General features: G+C 54.1%; 1 protein-coding gene across 2 annotated transcripts; it reads left to right on the top strand.

Moving 5' to 3' along the window:
• Positions 1-187: 187 nt before the first annotated feature.
• gpr132b (G protein-coupled receptor 132b) lies at positions 188-17,557 on the top strand. Of its 2 annotated transcripts, none has more exons than XM_038274736.1 (2): positions 188-648; positions 15,939-17,557. In XM_038274736.1, exon 2 carries the CDS (start codon positions 16,154-16,156, stop codon positions 17,198-17,200), a length of 1,047 nt encoding a protein of 348 aa, XP_038130664.1. In that variant the 5' UTR covers positions 188-648; positions 15,939-16,153; the 3' UTR covers positions 17,201-17,557. The 2 variants fall into 2 exon arrangements, with proteins under 2 accessions (XP_038130664.1, XP_038130673.1); XM_038274745.1 differs by lacking the exon at positions 188-648 and adding an exon at positions 14,959-15,169.
• Positions 17,558-19,471: the final 1,914 nt, after the last annotated feature.

The following is a 19,471-nucleotide window of genomic DNA, read 5'->3' as shown; positions in this document are numbered from 1 at the left end:
ACATTAATTGATAAAATAACAGGAAACATAAATTGAAATTTTGCTTTTTGATCTTAGTTACAACAAAAATCGGATTATTTGCATAAACTAAACAAGTATTAATGAAAACACACACATGAACTATCCACTGATTAAATACCTTTAATAATAGAACTTTTACATTTAGGGTGAATTCACATTAAGATACAGTTTTTTCATCAGTAATGAAACTTCTTTCCACAGCAGGAAAACTGCTTGTTTTTGCAGCCTGGTTGGCATTTATGTCTGTGGGAGTAGGGAGTACCAAGATGGCGGCAGGTGACTTTTAGTTTTTACATTTTCAGGCCATCAGCAATCCAGGAATAAATAGAGATCAGTTCGGTTCACCTCGCTGGGTCCAGCTGTGAGCTGAGGGTCTTTTCTACATCAGGTTTTCTATGCCCAGTGCTGATGTTCCACCTGCTGCCACCAGATGGCGCCGCTCTCCTCCTCTGAGCCCAGTTGGTTCTGCTGCTCCTCTCAGACACTGGGGGGAGGGGGCGGGGGGTCAACACCTCAGCCTGCCGATGACGGCAGTGACGTCACCCAGGCGTTTGTCGGCAGCTCTTCTTTCATCCTTCTATTCCAGAGCAGCGCGAGGACAGAGGCAGACCTCCAGCAGCGGCTCAGGTGAGTGAAGTGATGCAGGCTGACCTTTGACCCTGGAGATGGTGGGAAATCATCAGCTGATTGAGGAACAAAGAGCAACAGACTGAGCGCATTAAATATGGATTAGATGTGAAGGAAATCTTGAGAATATTACGGATTATAATCCAGCAGTTTTAATTTTCGCCGTTTGGATTTGTTTTTCGGGAAGGGATTGGTTAAAAACCTTTTGGGGGAAATTTAATTTTTATTGTCAAAATTTTTTATGATTTAGAGGAAAAAATAAAGAGAGATTCAGGCAGTTCAGCAGCTGAACTTTTATCAGCAAAAGTAAAAAATAAAACCTCGTTCTATTTACCTCTAAACCAGATGTTCTCTCTAGAATCTAGAACGAGGAGTTCATGTATTTATTGATGTAGATTCATTAATGGTTCTTGGTGGAAAAGATCAAACATTCTTTAAAAAAAGGAACAAAAAAACCTCCCTTTAAAAGGGGGGGAAAGAAAAAAAACCCACCCCAGAATTTCCTTTAAGCAGCGGAAGGGGCCCGGGGTTTTAAAATTTTTCCAACACCGGGGTAAAAAAACCAGCCCCCCAAAGTTTTTTAAGGGGTTTCCGGATTTTCCCGGGTTGGGGAAGAACCGGCTGGAAGAACTAAACCCAATTAAAATCCCCCCTTAAACCCCGGGGGGGAAAAACCTCCCAAAACCCTCTTAAACCCCCGGAGGGGGGGAAACCCCCCGGAGGCCCTTCCGAAGGAGGGGAAAAACCCCCAAAGCCCCTCAAACTGACCCCTCTGGATGGGGGGGGGAAAAACCCGGCCCCCGGGAATTGACCGAGCTCCTCAACTGACCCCTTTCGGGATGGGGAAAGGGAGAACCCCGGAAAATCCCGAATGGGGGGGCCGGCTCCTCCAAACTGACCCTTTCGGATGTGGGGGGAAAAAACCGGGGCCCCCGGGAAAAGGGCCCGGCCCTCCTCAACTGACTCCTCAGGGGGAAATGTGGGCCCCCAAAAAAGGAAAGGGGGAAAAAACCGGCTCCCGTTGACCGAGCCCCCTCAACTGACCCTCGGATGTGGAGGAAAAAACCGGTCCCGAAGGGAACGAGCTCCTCAACGGGACTCCTCGGAGGGTGGAGGGGGGAAACCGGCTCCAAATTTTTAGGGGAACCGGGGGAAAAGCCCCCCTCAACTGCTCCTCTGGATGGGGAAAAAAAGAACGGCTCCCGAAGACCGAGTTTCCTAAAACTGACCCCTTTGGATGTGGAGGGACCGGTCCCAAATTTGCCCGGCTCTCAACTAAATCCCGGATGTGGAGGGGGGGTAAACCCCGGCCCCCAAAGAAGGGGAGGAGGCCCTCCCAATGACACTTAATGGGATGTGGAGGAGACCGGCTCCCGAAGGGGCCCCAAAAAGCCCCTTTATTAAAACCCTAAACCTCCCTCAGGATGGGGGAAGGAAAAAACGGCTCCCGAAATGGACCGAGTCCTCAATATTTCCTCGGAATGTGGAGGAGAACCGGCCCCCCGTTTGAGCCGAGCCTCCTAAATTTGACTCCCTGGATGGGGGAGGAGAACCCGCGGCTCCCGAATGACCGAGCTCCTCAACTGACTCCTCTGGATGTGGAGGAGCACCGGCTCCCGAAAGGGGACCGAGCCCCTTTAAACTAAACTCCTCGGATGGGGAAAGGACCCAGCGGCTCCCAAAATGCCCGAGCCCTCCTAACGACTCCCCCGGGAAAGGGTGGGGGAACCGGCCCCCGGAATGCCCGAGCTCCCAACTAAACTCTCTGGATGGGGGAGGAGCGGGGGCTCCCAAAATGCCCGGGGCTCCTCAAATAAACTCCTCTGGTGTGGGGGAGCAGCGGCTCCCGAATGCCCGGGACCCTCCTAAAGGACCCCTCGGGAAATTGTGGAGGAGCAGCGGTTTCCCAAAATGACCGAGCCCCTTTCAACTGACTCCTTGGATTTTGGGGGAGGAACCCCCCAAGCGGCTCCCCGCCCCAAGGGGGGAAACCCCCGAGGCTCCTCAACGACTCCCCCGGTTTGTGGAGGGGGAACCCGGCTCCCGAAGGAAAAAGCTCCTCAACTGACTCCTCTGGTGTGGAGGGGGAACCGGTCCCAATTTGCCCGGAGCTCCTCAATGACTCCTCGGATGTGGGGGAAAGAAACGGCTCCCAAAAATGCCCCGAGTCCTCAATGACTCCTCGGGATGTGGAGGAAAAACCGGGCCCTCCCGAAGGGACCGACCCTCCTCAATTCGGGACCCCTCAGGATGTGTGGAGAACCGGCCCCCGAAATGCCCGAGCTCCTAAACCGCCCTCCTCTGGATGGGGGAGGAGAACCGGTTCCCGAATGACCGAGGCCCCTCCTCAACTGATCCTCGGGGGTGGGGGAAAAAAACCGGCCCCCCGAATAAAACCCGGGGCCCCTCAACTGACTCCTTGGATGTGGAGGACCCGCGGCTCCGAATGGACCGAGTCCTCAACTGCCCCTCTGGATGTGGGAGGAGAACCGGCTCCGAATAACCCGAGCTCCTAAAATGACCCCTTTTGGGGAATGTGGGAGGAGAAGGGGGCTCCCAAATAAACCGAGCTCTCAACTGACTCCTCTGGATGTGGGGAGAAACCGGCTCCCGTTATGACCGGTCCTCAACGGGGATTTCCTCGGTGTGGAGGGGGAAAAACCGGCCCCCCGATTTAAAACACCCCAAAGGCCCTCCTAAAATTTGACTCCTCTGGATGGGGAAGGAGAAGGGGGGCCCCCAAAGGGGGACCGAGCTCCCAACTGACTCCTCTGGATGTGGAGGGGGAAAAACCGGCCTCCCGGTTTGGGGAACCGGGGGAAGTCCCCCCAAACTGACCCCTTTTGGATGGGGAGAGAAGGCTCCCAAAATTGACCGAGCTCCTCAACGGGAACCCCTCTGGATGTGGAGGAAAACCCGGGGCCCCCAAATTGCCCGGCCTCCTCAACTGACCCCTCTTTTTTGGGGGAAGGAAAACCCGGGGCCTCCAAAAAGGGACCGAGTCCTAAAACTGACTCCTCTGGATTGTGGAGGAGAACCGGCCCCGAATGAACCGGGTCCTCAACTAAACCCCCTCTGGATGTGGAGGACCCCCAAAGGGGCCCTCCCCGAAGGGGAAACAGCCCCCTGAGGGCTCCTAAATGACTCCTCGGATGTGGGGGAAAGCAGCGGCTCCCGAAAATGCCCCAAAGGCTCCTCAACTAAAACTCCTCGGGAAATGTGGGAGGGGGGAAACCGGCTCCCCGTTTTAGGGGAACCCCCAAACGAGCTCCTCAACTGACTCCCTTGGATGTGGAGGAGCAGCGGCCCCCGGGAAAAGGGACCGAGCCCTAAACGGGACTCCTCTGGATGTGGAGGAGAAAAACCCGGCTTCCTCCCCCGGATTAAAACCCCGTCCCCTTCCCTTCAACTGATCCTTTGGTTGTGGAGGAGACGGCTCCCGAATGACCGAGCCCCTCAACTGATTAAAACCCCCCCGGGGGGTTAATGTTTGGGGGGGGACCCAGCGGCTCCCGTAATTTTGACCGGGGGGGCCCCCCCTTAAACTGACTCCTCTGGATGTGGGGGAAACCGGCTCCCCGAAGGGCCCAAAGCTCCTCAACTGATTTCCTCTGGATGGGGAAAGGGAGAACCGGTCCCCAAAAAATTTGCCCGACCCTCCCCCCAACTGGACTCCTTGGATTGGAGGAGCGCGGCTCCCAAATGCCCCGAGCCCCAAAAAACTGACTCCTCTGGTTTGTGGAGGAGGGGCCGGGCCCCCGAATGACAGGTTTCCTCAACTGACTCCTTGGATGTGGGGGGGAAAGAACCGGCTCCCAAAAATGACCGAGCTCCTCAAATAAATTCTGGGTTGGAGGAAAACCCGGGTCCCCAAATTGACCGAGCTCCCCCCCCTTTTTCCTCTGGGGAGGGAGGGGGGAACCCTTTCACGGGGACCGGGGCCTTCCTTTTTAAATGATCCCTCCTTGGGGGGGAGGAAAACCCCCGGGGGGGTAACCGAATGGTTCCGAGCCCCTAAGGGGGGAACTCCCCTGGTTGGGGGGGGAAATTTTGGCCCCGGGGGGGAAATTGACCGACCCCCCTTATTAACTGGAAACCCTTGGGGGGGGGAAATTGGGGGGGAGGGGGAACGGACCGAAGGGGATGGGCTTAAAAACCCCTAAAACTTCCCCCCCGGGGTAGGGGGGGGAAGAGCCGGCCCCGGGGATGGAACCGGGGCCCCCTTAATGAAAAACTTTTGGAAAATGGGAGGGTAAAAACGGCCCCCAAGGGGGGGAGGGGAAAAACCCCTTCAATGACCCCATGGTGGGGGGGAAACGGGGCCCAAAATTGAGGGTTAAACTGACTCCCCCATGGGAGGGGGGAAAGGACCCCCCGGGGGGATTGGAATTGCCCGGACCCTTTCAAACTTGACCCTTGGGGGGGGTGGAAATTTGCCCCCCGGGAGCTAACGTAGCCCGGGACCTTCCTAAAACGACCCTTTATTCTGGTTGGGTTGAGGGGGGGAACGGCCCCCGAATTAAAAAATGAGGGAGCCCTTAATGGAATTCCCCCCCTGGGGGGGGTGGGAAGGGAGAACCGGGGCTTCCGACCCGGGGGATGGGGGAGCCCCTAAAATGACCCCTAGGGATGGGGGGGAAAAGAACCGGCCCCCGGGGAGGGACGGGGGAAGGCCCCTTAAAACTGACCCCTGGGATTGGGGAGGAGAACCGGGGGTTGGGAATGCACCCACTTCTAACTTGACCCCCTGGAATGTGAAAAAGGGGGGGAAAAGCCGGCCCCGGGAAATTGGACCGACCTTTAAATTTTTTTTGACCCCCCTGGGAGGGGGGGAAGGACCCCCAAGGGGGGTTCCCCCAATGAGGGGTTCCTAACTAAACCTTCTTGGGGGGTGGGGGAAGTTACCGGTGAGGGGGGGAACCGTTTAACCCGACCCTAGGGGGGGTTGGGAAAGGAGCCAGGGGGGGTTGGGGAATGGACCGGCCCCTAAAACTGACTCCCTGGTGGGGGGGAACGGGCTCCCAAGGGGGCCGGGGGTCCAAACCCCGACCCTGGGAGGGGGGGAAGGACCCCCCAAGGGGGGTAGGAAAAAGACTCCAAAGGGGGGACCCCTTGGAAAATGGGAGGGGGGAAAAGCCGGCCCCATTAAAGGTTTAACTGCCCGCCCTGGTGTGGGGGGGAACGGCCCCCAATGAGGGTCCTAACGACCCTATGGAAAGTGGCAAAAGGGGGGAGGGTTAAAATAAAACCGACCCTCAACTGATTCCTTTTGGAGTGGAGAGGGGGGGCAGCCGGCCCCTTTGGGAGGGTCCTAACCCAAACCCTTGGTGAGGGGGGCCGAGCCGGCCCAAACGGGAGGGGGGATTTTTTGTGCCCCAATGGGAACTTTTTTGGAAAATTGGGGGGGAAGGGGATCCGGGCCCGGGGGAGGGGGGAACCGAGCCCACCCCTTATTTTAAGGGGAGGGGGGCCCGGGGCCCCCCTGGGGTGGGGAAGCCCCATTTTTGACCGCCTTGGTTGGGATCCGTTTTTCCGCCAATGATAAAGATTTAATGACCCCATAGGTGAAGGGTAGGAAACGGTTGGGGGGGGAACCCGCCCCAAAGGGGTGAGGGGGGGAAAAACGTAGACCGACCCATAGGTGAGGGGGGGAAAACCTTTTTAGCCCAACCCGGGGGTTTGGAGGGTGGGAAACTTTAGGACCAAACCCATAGGTAGGGTGGGAAAATTTGGGACCAAACCCCGGGGGTTTGAGGGGGGGAAACTTTGGCCCAAACCCAAGGTGAGGGGGGGAAAACGTTTTTACCCGCCCCCAATGGGGGAGGGTAGGAATTTTTTAAAAAGACCCATGGGGTGGGGGTTTGGGAACGTAGCCCAAACCCCAATAGGTGGGGGTTTGGGAACTAGACCCCCCTGGGTGAGGGTAGGAACTTTTGGGACCGCCCCAAAGGGGGGGAGGGTAAGGCCCCCCGGTGGGGGGGGAACCCGACCCGGGGGTTTGAGGGGGGGTAGGAACTTTTTAAAATATTAGACCGACCCATGGGTTTGGGAGGGGTAGGGGGGGGAAACGTTTTTTTTTTAAGCCCCGACCCAAGGTGAGGGTGGAAACTTTGGGACCGACCCATAGGTGAGGGGGGGAAAAGTAGCCCGGGACCCACAGGTGAGGGTAGGAACTTTTGTCCGCCCAAAAGGTTGAGGGGGGAACGTAGACTGCCCCATAGGTGAGGGTAGGAACGTAGAACCGACCCAGGGGTTTGGTGTGGGAAGTAGCCCCGACCCGGGGGGAGCTTTGGAAACGTTTTTTAAAAGCCCGGGACCAATAGGTGGGGTTTAAGGAACTTTTGGGCCGCCCCACAGGGGGGGGGGGGGGGGAAACTTTTGACCGACCCATGGGTGGGGAGGGAATGTAAAACGACCCATAGGGGGGAGGGGGGGGAACGTTTGACCGACCCATGGGGTGAGGGGGGGAAAAATTTAGACCGCCCATGGGTGAGGGGTAGGAAATTTTAAGAAAGGGGGGCGAACCCCCATAGGTGGGGTGGGAAACTTTTAGGCCCGGGACCCCGGGTGAGCTTTAAAGGAACTTTAGCCAAACCCCATGGGTGAGGGTAGGAACGTTTAGCCCGACCCACAGGTAAAGGGTGGGAAGGGTTAGACCGACCCATAGGTGAGGGTAGGGAAGTAAAACCGCCCCACGGGTGAGCGTGGGGAACTTTTGGGACCGACCATAGGTAGGGGGGGGAAACTTTTAAACCCGACCCATGGGTTTGGAGGGGGGGAAAACTTTGGGACCGCCCCATAGGGGGAAGGGTTTTGGGAACGTAGATCAAACCCACGGGTTGAGGGTGGGAACTTTGGGAACCGGGACCCAAAAGGGTGGGGGGTGGGAACTTTAGACCGCCCAATAGGTGAGGGTGGGAACATAGACCGACCCTTTGGTGGGGGTGGGAAGTTTTGCCGCCCATAGGGGGGTGGGAAGGGTAAAAAAACCCATAGGTGGGGGGGGGGGAAGAGACCCGACCCATAGGTGGGGGGTAGGAACTTTTTGACCGACCCATGGGGGGAGGGGGTGGGAACGTTAGCCCAAACCCCATAGGGGGGGTGGGAACGTTAGCCCCGGGACCCAATGGGTTTGAGGGTGGGAAAGGGTGGGCCCGACCCATGGGTTGGAGGGGGGGGAAAGAAAAGACCGCCCCATAGGTGAGGGTGGGAACTTTGGGACCGACCCAGGGGGGTGGGGTGGGGAACTTTTAGACCGCCCACAGGTGAGGGTAGGAACTTTTAAAACCAAAACCCATGGGTTTAAAGGGTGGGAAAATTTTTTAGCCCAAACCCACAGGTGAGGGTAAAAAACGTAGACAGCCCCAAAGGTGAGGGTGGGGGAAACTTTTAAAACCCGACCCTTTAGGTGGAGGGGGGGGAAAATTTTGGGACCGACCCACAGGTGAGGGTGGGGAATGTAGACCGACCCACAGGTGAGGGTAGGAACGTTTTTTAGCTGACCCATGGGTTTGGAGGGTGGAACTTTTGGGACCGCCCCAGGGGTTGGGTTTAGGATCTTTAGACCGACCCAGGGGTTTGAGCGTGGGAAAAAGTGGGACCGCCCCATGGGGTGAGGGTTGGAAAATTTGGGGACCGCCCCAAAGGGTGAGGGGGGGAAAAGTAGCCCGACCCATAGGTGAGGGTATAACGTGGGAGGACCCTTTTTTGGGGGGAGGGGGGGAAACGTTTAGACCGCCCCATAGGTGGGGGGTGGGAACTTTGGGACCGCCCCATAGGTGAGGGTGGGAACGTATTTGACCCCCCCCCCATAGGTGAGGGTGGGGAAACTTTAGACCGACCCATGGGTGGGGGTTTGGGAAACGTAGCCAACCCATAGGTGGGGGGGGGAAAATTTTTAGCCCCGACCCAGGGTGGGGAAAGGGAAAGTAGAACCCATGGGGGGAGGGTGGGAACGTAAAACCAAACCCCCTTAGGTGAGGGGGGGGAAAATTTGGGACCGCCCATGGGTGGGGTTTAGGAACTTTAGAACCGCCCCAAACAGGTGGGGGTAGGAACTTTTAGACCGACCCATAGGTGAGGGTAGGAACGTTTAGACCGACCCTTGGGTTTGGAGGGTGGGAAATTTTTTAGCCCCGACCCACGGGTTTGAGGGAAAGGAACTTTTTAGACCGCCCCATAGGTGGGGGGTTTGGGGAATTTAACCGACCCACAGGGGGGAGGTAGGAACGTAAGACCGACCCAAAGGTGGGGGTGGGAAAACTTTAAAAGACTGACCCAAAAGGTGAGGGTGGGAAAAAGTAGCCCCGACCACGGTGGGGGTAGGAAACTTTTAGGCCGCCCCAAAGGGGTTTGAGCGTGGGAAAACGTTGGGCCCGACCCATAGGGGGAGGGTGGGGAACTTTTAGCCCGGCCCCAACGGGGTGGGGGGGGAAAACGTGCCCGCCCCAAGGGGATGGGGGTTTGGGAATTTTTAGCCCGGGACCCATAGGTGAGGGGGGGGGAACTTTTTGGGCCCGGCCCCCTTAGGTGAGGGGGGGAATTTTTGGGCCGCCCCAGGGGTTTGAGGGGTTGGAAAATGTAGACCGACCCATAGGTGGGGGGTAGGAACGTTTAAGCCCGACCCATAGGTGGGGGTTTAGGAACGTAGACCGCCCCAACGGGGGGAGCGTAGGAAGAAAGCCCAAAACCCAGGGGTTTTGAGGGTGGGGAACTTTTGGGCCCGGACCCACGGGGTTGAGGGGGGGAACGTAAAAAACCGCCCCAATAGGTGAGGGTGGGAAAAGTTAAAAACCGACCCAGGGGGTTTGAGCGTGGGAAAACGTAGCCCGGACCCTTAGGTGAGGGGGGGGAACTTTTGGGACCGCCCCAATAGGTGAGGGTGGGGAACGTAGCCCGACCCATAGGTGAGGGTGGGAAAGTAGATGGGACCCACGGTGAGGGGGGGGAAACTTTTTAGACGACCCATAGGTGAGGGGGGGGGAAAATTTAGCCGACCCATAGGTGAGGGGGGAACATAGACCAAACCCATAGGTGAGGGGGGGAAACTTTAGCCCGCCCCATAGGTGAGGGTGGGAATTTTAGGACCGACCCATAGGTGAGGGTGGGAACTTTTGGGGGACCGCCCCCATAGGTGAGGGTGGGAAACGAAAGCCGAACATGGGTGAGGGTGGGAACTTTAGCCCAAACCCCCTGGGTGAGGGTGGGAATTTTAGACCGAACCAATGGGTGAGGGGAGGAACGTGGGAAGGGGGAAATGGGGGAGGGGGGGGAAAGTAGACCGACCCTTTGGTGGGGTGGGCTTTTTTTTTAAGGACGAATTTGGGGGGGGTTGGAAGGGTTTTAAACCGAAACATGGGGGGGGGGAAGGGTTAGGGGCCCTTTAGGTGGGGGTAGGAAAGATGGGACCGACCCAAAGGTGGGGTTTAGGAACGTAGACAAAACCCACAGGTAAAGGGTAGGAAGTTGGAACCAAACCCTTAGGTGGGGGTGGGAACGTAGAACCGACCCACAGGTGAGGGTAGGAATTTTAGAACGCCCCACAGGTGGGGGGTAGGAAACGTGGGACGGGCCCCAAATAGGTGGGGTTTGGGGAACGTAAGCCCGGGCCCACGGGGTGAGCGTGGAACTTTGGGCCCGACCACGGGTTGGCGTGGGAACGTAGACCGACCCATAGGTGAGGGTGGGAAAACTTTGGGCCCGCCCACAGGTGAGGGTGGGAAACGTAGACCGCCCCACGGGGGGGAGGGGGGGAAAACTTTTGGGACCGCCCCCATAGGTGGGGGGGGGGAAAGTAGCCCGGGACCCATAGGGGGGGGGTTTGGGAAACCCTTTGACCGCCCCAATGGGTGAGGGGTAGGTGTAGCCCGCCCCATAGGGGGGTTTTGGGGTAGGAACGTTAGCCCAAACCCATAGGTGGGGGTTTGGAAAGTAGACGCCCAAAGGGTTTGAGCTTTGGGAACTTTTAGCCCGGGCCCCATAGGGGGAGGGTGGGGAACGTTTGACCGACCCATAGGTGAGGGGGGGAAACTTTAAAAGGGGCCCCAAATGGGTTTGAGGGTGGGAACGTAGTTTTCCGACCCATAGGTGAGGGGGGGAAATTTAGACCGCCCCTAGGTGGGGGGGTGGGAACGTAGGAGGGACCATAGGTGGGGTGGGGAAAATTAGACCGCCCCAAGGGGGGAGGGTGGAAAACCCGAAAAGACTAAACCCTTTAGGTGAGGGGGGGGAAATTAGCCCGGCCCCTTTGGTTGAGGGGGGGGAAACTTTATTAGCCCAAACCCATAGGTGGGGGTTTGGGGAACGTAGCCCAAACCCATGGGTTTGGGGGTTTGGGAACATGGGAACCGACCCACAGGTGAGGGTAAAAAAATTTAGACTGACCCTTAGGTGGGGGTTTGGGAAATTTAGACCGACCCATAGGTGAGGGTGGGAAACTTAGCCCGACCCATAGGTGAGGGGGGGAAACTTTTTTGCCCGACCCACAGGTGAGGGTAGGAACTTTAGCTGACCCATAGGTGAGGGGGGGGAAACTTTTTTAGACCAAACCCATGGGTTTGGGGGGGGAACATAGACCAAACCCATAGGTGAGGGGGGAAAAAAACCCAATAGGGGGGGAACCCCAAAGGTGGGGGGGGAAAACGTTTTAGATCCGCCCCACAGGTGGGGGGGGGGAAAAGTTGACCGACCCACAGGTGGGGGTTTTGGAAAACTTTAAAACCGACCCAAAAGTGGGGGTGGGAAAGTTTTAGCCCCGAACCCCCAGGTGAGGGTGGGAAAATTTTTGGGCCCGCCCCCATAGGTTTTGAGGGGGGGAAACCCTTTTTGGGACCGACCCCATAGGTGGGGGGGGAAACTTTTGGCCCCAAACCCATGGGTTTTAAAGGGGGGGAAAATTTGGGCCCGACCCAAGGGGGGGGGAAGAGGGGTCGGGGGGGAACGTGGGAAATTTGACCCACGGGTTTGGGGGGGGGGAACTTTGGGGCCCGACCCTTTGGTGGGGGTGGGAACGTGACCAAACCCATGGTGGGGGGGAAAAAACCTTTTTAGACCGCCCCAAAGGTGAGGGTGGGAAAATTTAAAACCGCCCCACGGGGTAAAGGGTAGGAACTTTTGGGACTGCCCAAACGGGTTTGAGGGTGGGAACGTTGGGACCGACCCATAGGTGAGGGTTTGGGGAACTTTTTAAGCCCGGACCCTTAGGTGGGGGTTGGGAACGTTTTGACCGACCCAAAGGGGGAGGGTGGGAAAAGTAGCCCGCCCCAATAGGTGGGGTGGGAAATTTTAAAATGCCCCCAACAGGTGGGGGGTGGGGAACTTTTAAAATAAACCCACAGGTGAGGGTGGGAACTTTAGCCCGGACCCACAGGTGGGGGTTTGGGAAGTTAAAAGCCCCTAGGGGGAGGGTGGGAAACTTTTAGCCCCGACCCACAGGGGGAGGGTAGGAAAACCGTTAGACCGACCCATAGGTGAGGGTGGGGAACTTTTTTGGGCCGCCCCATAGGTGAGGGTAGGAACGTAGACCGACCCATAGGTGAGGGTGGGAACGTAGACCGACCCATAGGTGAGGGTGGGAACGTAGACCGACCCATAGGTGAGGGTGGGAACGTAGACCGACCCACAGGTGAGGGTAGGAACGTAGACCGACCAGTAAATTGAGAGCTTTGCCTTTTCGCTCAGCTCTCTCTTCACCACGACAGACCGGTGCAGCGTCCGCATTATTGCAGCAGCCGCACCGATCCGTCTATCGATCTCCCGCTCCATTCTTCCCTCACTCGTGAACAGGACCCCAAGATACTTGAACTCCTCCACTTGAGGCAGGGACTCTCCTCCAACCTGAGGGGGACAAGCCACCATGCCAGGAAAGCCTCCCCCGGGCACGTCCCACAGGGAGGAGGCCCAGGGGACGGCCCAGGACACCCTGGAGAGACTATGTCTCTCGGCTGGCCTGGGAGCGCCTAGGGCTTCCCCCAGCAGAGCTGGAGGAGGTGTCTGCGGAGAGGGAAGTCTGGGAGTCTCTGCTTAGTCTGCTGCCCCCGCGACCCGGTTCCAGATAAAGTGGGAGACTCCCGATCTAACTGCGACATTCTGATCTAACTGCGACGTCCTGATCGTACTGCGACGTTCTGATCTAAGTGCGACGTCCTGATCGTACTGCGACGTTCTGATCTAAGTGCGACGTCCTGATCATACTGTGACGTTCTGTACTAACTGCGATGTCCTGATTGTACTGCGATGTTCCGATCTAACTGTGACGTCCTGATCGTACTGCGACGTTCTGATCTAACTGCGATGTTCCGATCTAACTGCGACTCCAGCTTAGAAAACATTCTGCATCACTGGAGAAGGAGAACCTAAAGCAGCTTTATTGATAGACTGAGGGCAGAAGCCCGCGTCATCACTCCTCCACCGACCGTGCCCTAAATAAATATAAATGTTCGTTTCACAGTCAGCAGGTCGTCTCATCAGACCCAAAGAAGTGACGAAGACCTCCTTTCTGTGTGATGAAGAGTTCTCGGCTGATTGTCATTTTGAAGCCTCACTGTCAGAAAAAAGCTCTGCACTGATGGGAAATGATGTCATCATCTGTTCAGCATAAATCTCACCTCAGAGTTTCCGTTAGAATCAGAAAAGATGCAGATTTTCCACAGGAAACGTTAGAAAGTTTCAGGCGTTACTGTCAGCACCTTTCTGTGAACACAGAACCAACAGATGCAGAAAACATCTGGACTCGGATCAGGAGCCAAACCAGAAGCTCTGATTTCTGCTTTGCTTTCATTGCTGATTGATAATAAGAATAATAATACATTTCATTTCAAAGGAACCTTTCTGGACACTCCTGGACACTGTACAAAGATAAAAACGCAACAGAATTTAAAAACACAAAGGCTGGAACAGGGAGATTAACATGAAAGAGAATCTTAAACAGATGAGCTTTTAGTGGAAATGGAGAAGTGAGTCTGTGTTTCTCAGTGAGGATGGTAGAGATGCTTCCTAAGAGGAGGCAGAGCAGGTAAAGTTATTGATACGGGATTAAAAGGCTCTTAATCTGGAGGGACAGTGAGATGGAGGAACTGTCAATCATCAGGAGGAAGCTGTGGATTTACTGCCAATAAGGAGAAGCTCAGTTTTACTGCTGTTCAAATGAAGGAAGTTGTTGGTGAATAAGGCCTTTATTACAGGAGGGGGGGGGGGGGGGGGGGTAGAGCTGGGTGTCATGATGACATCATGACATCATTTCTCTCGAATAATTAGAATAGACGCCTGCCGGAAAGTCGCGTCCGATTGCTACATTTTATCAGAAAGTTCGTCAGAAGTTTCCTTTGATGATGAGGAAGGCCTCCTTACCATCACCCTCATCTTTAGCTGCACCCTGTGAGGTCGCCTCGTTCTTTACGCCCTAAAACAGGATGGATTCAGAAATTATTCAGAGGCTTTCATGGCCCATCGTCATCATCATCGTCATCATCATCACCATCATCATCATCATCATCATCATCATCTTCACCTTTAAAGCCGTAGTTAGAATACATGTAGAATAGAATAGAAAATCCCTTTATTGCCCCTAAATGGGGAAACTCTGGTGTTTAAAGCAGCAAAAATATTATAGAAAAAAATTCTCACACAAACGTGAACTTTAGAAAAATGTCTAAGAATAACATAATAGTGAAGATTTAAAATATAAATAATAAAATCCTGTAAAGTGTTTTAACAATATAAAACTGGAGAATAAATAACCAATATGCAGCTATGGACATTTTTACAGTAAATTGAAAATAGCAGCAACATCAGAGATGTGCAGAATGACAGCAGCAGGTTATTTAACTGACTAAGGTAGAAACTGAGCAGAATCAGCCTGAATGGAAGAACTGGTTGAGGTTACTGGGAACAGTGGTGGTTCTAGAGTCTTCCAGCTGCTGGGAGGAAGGATCTGTGATAACGCTCCCTGCTGCATCCCTTTTCTCACTGTATGAAAACTTCTGACTTTAAAGATGTCTTTAAAACTTTAAACCCATCAGTATCAATTAAACTAGAACTGAAACTAAGGTAGAAAACCCTAAAACCCCCAGGAGGGTTCTGGTTTAACTGGAAGTTTAACTGGTTTTGGTTTAACTGGAAGCTCTGGTTTTTAGCTCAGTGAAAAAGTTCCTTTCTTTTATTCTTGGCAGGAAATTATCGACATTTTAACGTCAGACAGCGAAGAGAAGTTTGTCCTCCTTCACTCTGTGTTTGAGTGACAGCAGCTTTCACCTGTAGGCGGGACACGGCACGGTGGTGGGAGGGTCATGATGTGGGTCAGTCATCAATCCTGAAGCGCCTAGATGATTGAATCGTGACTGAGGAAGCAGACGGAGTCAGAAGTGGGCGTGGCCTCAGAAATCCACAGATGCTTCCTGTCTTAGACGTGAAACTACAGACACGTGTGAAAAGGCACGCTCATCGTGCTACATGTACGGCAGACGTGCTCAGGCTGCAGGTGGTGATGAAGAGGAGGCAGAGGAAGAGCGAATAAAGGCAGCAGGTAATTCCTGTCAGTCAGGACGCAGCGCCTCTTCTTCTGCTGTCGGCTTTGAAGCAGCGAGGAGATTTATCCGTTAGCGAGAAGGTCACCTGAGGTCACCTGAGGTCAGCAGCAGGTTTTCATTTTCTGAGGTTGGATCAGAGATCCGGAGATTTAACGCCTCAGGAAAGAACAGGAAACGGTGAAAATTCACTGCAAACTATCGAAATCTAAATAAATCTAAAACTGAGGAGGAAAGTTTCCATTTCCAAAGGAACAAAATCATTTAAAATTAGAAATAAACTATTGCTTTGTTTTCTGTTAAGTTCATATTATCTAATTATTCTATTTTAAGAGTAAAAATACTAATTTAACTGCTTAAAGGTAAATAATGAATTGAAGAAATGTTTATTTTCCTCAGATGGAGGTTTTATAGAAATATTAGAATAAAAATGTCGGTTAACTGATGGACGTTGAATCGAGAACAGTTTAAAAAGTTAAACTTTTATGGAAGATTTTAAACTTTGATGGAATCAAAGTAAAAAGGTTGATATTTTCTGCAGGATGTAAATAAAAACGATAACAGATTTTAATCAGCTCTATAAAGATGATAATCTGTCTATTAAAGGAGAAATGTTTGAATTTTAATCCGTTTTAAACAGTTTGGATGTTGGTTGATTATTTAAATCTGATCCAAACTGAGGAGCGGAGAAGTTCTGGATGCTTGAAGCTCGGTTCTTAGAACCTGAACAGAACCTTCAGTTTAATCTCCTTCTCTTCGTCTCTCCAGGTTCTGACCTCCTGATTGGTCCGCCAGCATCACCGTGACGATGGATCCATGATCTGATTGGACATTTAGCCCTGCAGACCCGGATCCTGGACCGACAGCTCCCCCCCCCCGATGCTAACCCTCTGATTGGACGCTTCTTCCTTCAGACCGTTGTCCTTGGATCTGATTGGTCAGCCGTCTCTGCAGACCCGGTCCTGTGGGCGGGGCTGACTGCCATGGGGCCCCCAGAGGGATCTCTGATGACCAATGTTACGTGTGAGGCGCCGTACGAGGAGGGCCGCCTGCCGCTGCTGCTCCTCTACATCGTGGTTCTGGTGGTCGGCCTTCCCGCCAACGTGCTGACCATCTTCCTCACCTGGCAGCAGGTGTGCAGGAAAAACGTGCTGGCCGTTTACCTGTGGAGTCTGTCTGTGTGCGACCTGACCTACCTGTTCACTCTGCCGCTTTGGGCCGACTACGTCAACAGCGGCCATTCCTGGAGGTGGAGTTCCACCGCCTGCAAGATGACGGGCTACGTCTTTTTCAACAACATGTACATCAGCATCTTCCTGCTCTGCTGCATCTCCTGCGACCGTTACTGGGCGGTGGTCTACAGCCTGGAGTCCCGCGGGCTGCGGCGTCAGCACCACGCCGTGATCGTCACGGTGGCTGTTGTTCTGGTGGTGGCCCTGGGTCACACCGCCGTCTTCACCATGAGGGAGGGCGACGCCGAAGGCCAGGGACGCTGCTTTGAGCCTGGCGGCGGCGGCGGCGGCGGCAGGATCATGGGTTTCAACTACGCCCGCTTCATCGTGGGCTTCCTGCTTCCGCTGCTGCTGCTAGCAGTGACGAACCGCTGCGTCCTGGCCAACGTGCAACGCAGCACGGGCCTGCAGGGCGGCCAGAAACGCCGCGTTCGCCGGCTGGCTGTGGCGGTGGTGATGCTGTTCCTCATCTGCTTCGGCCCCTACCATCTTATCCTGCTGATCCGCGCCGTCTTCGCCCAGTTCCCCCAGCTGGTAAACACCCCCTGCCTGTTTGAGAGGAACATGTACACCCCCTACACCATCTCTCTCGGTCTGTCCACCATCAACAGCGCCGTCAACCCCATTCTCTACGTCCTGTCCAGCAACAACATCCGCAAAGAGTGCCGCCGCGGCCTGACTCAGGTCCGAGTCCTGGGCTGCCACGCACCGCAGTCCAACAGCAGCCAGAACAAGTCCTTAGAGCTGAACGCTGGAACCGAGACTGAGAGACACGTCGCCGGGACGACCGAGACATGAGAGACATGTGGACTCTACCTGCCCCTCCCCCACCGCTGCTCATCATTCAGGGTTAGAAACTGCAAAAGACCGAATCGTAGAAAACAGACAATTCTGAGACTTTCAGCGAAGCTTCTGCTTCTGTAACGTCTCGGTTTGTCGCTCTGTAGAACGTCTTCGGTCTGCAGACTGTCAGAGACTCTCAGACTGACCTCTGACCTCTCCAGAGGTTCTTCTCACCAGCAGCTGCTTCTTTTTATCCTTCATGTAACCAAAGTTCACCTGCAGCAGCGTAATATTCCTGAAAGAAAGCTTCTTATATTTGATGATGTCAGCTTCTTTCTTTCCACATTTCATAATAAAAGTCTTTGAGTGAAAGTTTTACTTTCGTTGTTTGGATTTTATGTTTTATTTGAATGATTCTGCTGCATAGCTGCTTCTATGTATTCTTTTTCTACATTATATCTCAGGTTTCTGGTCTCAGACATCCTGCAGATAAACCCGTTCATGGCTGAGAGGACAGGAAGTGGGTGTTTCTGGGCTGTTTGCTGAATCCAGCAGCTGCATCCTCTGAAGGCCAGATTCATTCGATGATGTCATAGCGCGGCGCCGAGGTCTGTTCAGATTGGAAGACTCCTCGTCATGCGGCCGACTAACGAGTCCTTCTGCCCATTTGAAGGACGGGTCCGATGTATCCTCGCTATCCTTGGTTTTCCCAGGATTCATTGCGAGTCCAAGCAAGCCGGCTGCTCCATGATCAGAGGAAACAGGGAAATGGCGCCAAACAGTGGTGAAAATTGGAGGTTCAGTTTAATATAATCCAGTCTGTGAATAGTTCCGTCTGAAATGAATGAAAATAGTTGTTTTAATGGTTATAGAGTCAGATATGTGGCGGTAATGTTTGGTTTATCTAAAGGTTTTAATCTGTTACTGATTAAATGGGTTTGGCTGGAATTTAAGGACAGATTCTAATATATCTGCAGGGGGGGGACTATAAACCTGATATCTGAGACGACCGTACTGCTGCTGAAGCTCCTCAGAAATGTTATTAACACCCAGAACAGCAGAGATGTTCAGCAGCCATTCTTTGAAAGCTTTGAGTGTCAACTGTTATGGTTGCTAGGCAACAGATAGTACAGGTGGTGAAAGCTGGTGAAGGGTGGACCTGTTTGAACCCACAGACCGGGTCCCTGGAGGATCCAGTCCAGGTAGACCGGGTCCCTGGAGGATCCAGTCACTGGAATCAAACGCTCCCGTTTTCTTCAGTCCGTGATGCTACCTCCACCATGATGCTACCTCCACCATGATGCTACCGTGATGCTACCTCCACCATGATGCTACCTCCACCATGATGCTACCGTGATGCTACCTCCACCATGATGCTACCTCCACCATGATGCTATCGTGATGCTACCTCCACCATGATGCTACCTCCACCATGATGCTACCTCCACCATGATGCTACCGTGATGCTACCTCCACCATGATGCTACCTCCACCATGATGCTACCGTGATGCTACCTCCACCATGATGCTACCGTGATGCTACCTCCACCATGATGCTACCTCCACCATGATGCTACCGTGATGCTACCTCCACCATGATGCTACCTCCACCATGATGCTATCGTGATGCTACCTCCACCATGATGCTACCTCCACCATGATGCTACCTCCACCATGATGCTACCGTGATGCTACCTCCACCATGATGCTACCGTGATGCTACCTCCACCATGATGCTACCTCCACCATGATGCTACCGTGATGCTACCTCCACCATGATGCTACCGTGATGCTACCTCCACCATGATGCTACCGTGATGCTACCTCCACCATGATGCTACCTCCACCATGATGCTACCGTGATGCTACCTCCACCATGATGCTACCTCCACCATGATGCTACCGTGATGCTACCTCCACCATGATGCTACCGTGATGCTACCTCCACCATGATGCTACCTCCACCATGATGCTACCGTGATGCTACCTCCACCATGATGCTACCACCACCATGATGCTACCGTGATGCTACCTCCACCATGATGCTACCGTGATGCTACCTCCACCATGATGCTACCGTGATGCTACCTCCACCATGATGCTACCTCCACCATGATGCTACCGTGATGCTACCTCCACCATGACGCTACCTCCACCATGATGCTACCTCCACCATGATGCTACCGTGATGCTACCTCCACCATGATGCTACCGTGATGCTACCTCCACCATGATGCTACCTCCACCATGATGCTACCTCCACCATGATGCTACCGCCCTTGAACC

The sequence above is a fragment of the Cyprinodon tularosa genome, unplaced genomic scaffold (assembly GCF_016077235.1).
Source record: "Cyprinodon tularosa strain WSP-4 unplaced genomic scaffold, ASM1607723v1 ctg1204, whole genome shotgun sequence".
Lineage (NCBI taxonomy): Eukaryota > Metazoa > Chordata > Actinopteri > Cyprinodontiformes > Cyprinodontidae > Cyprinodon > Cyprinodon tularosa.
This window is presented reverse-complemented; position numbering and strand designations above follow the sequence as displayed.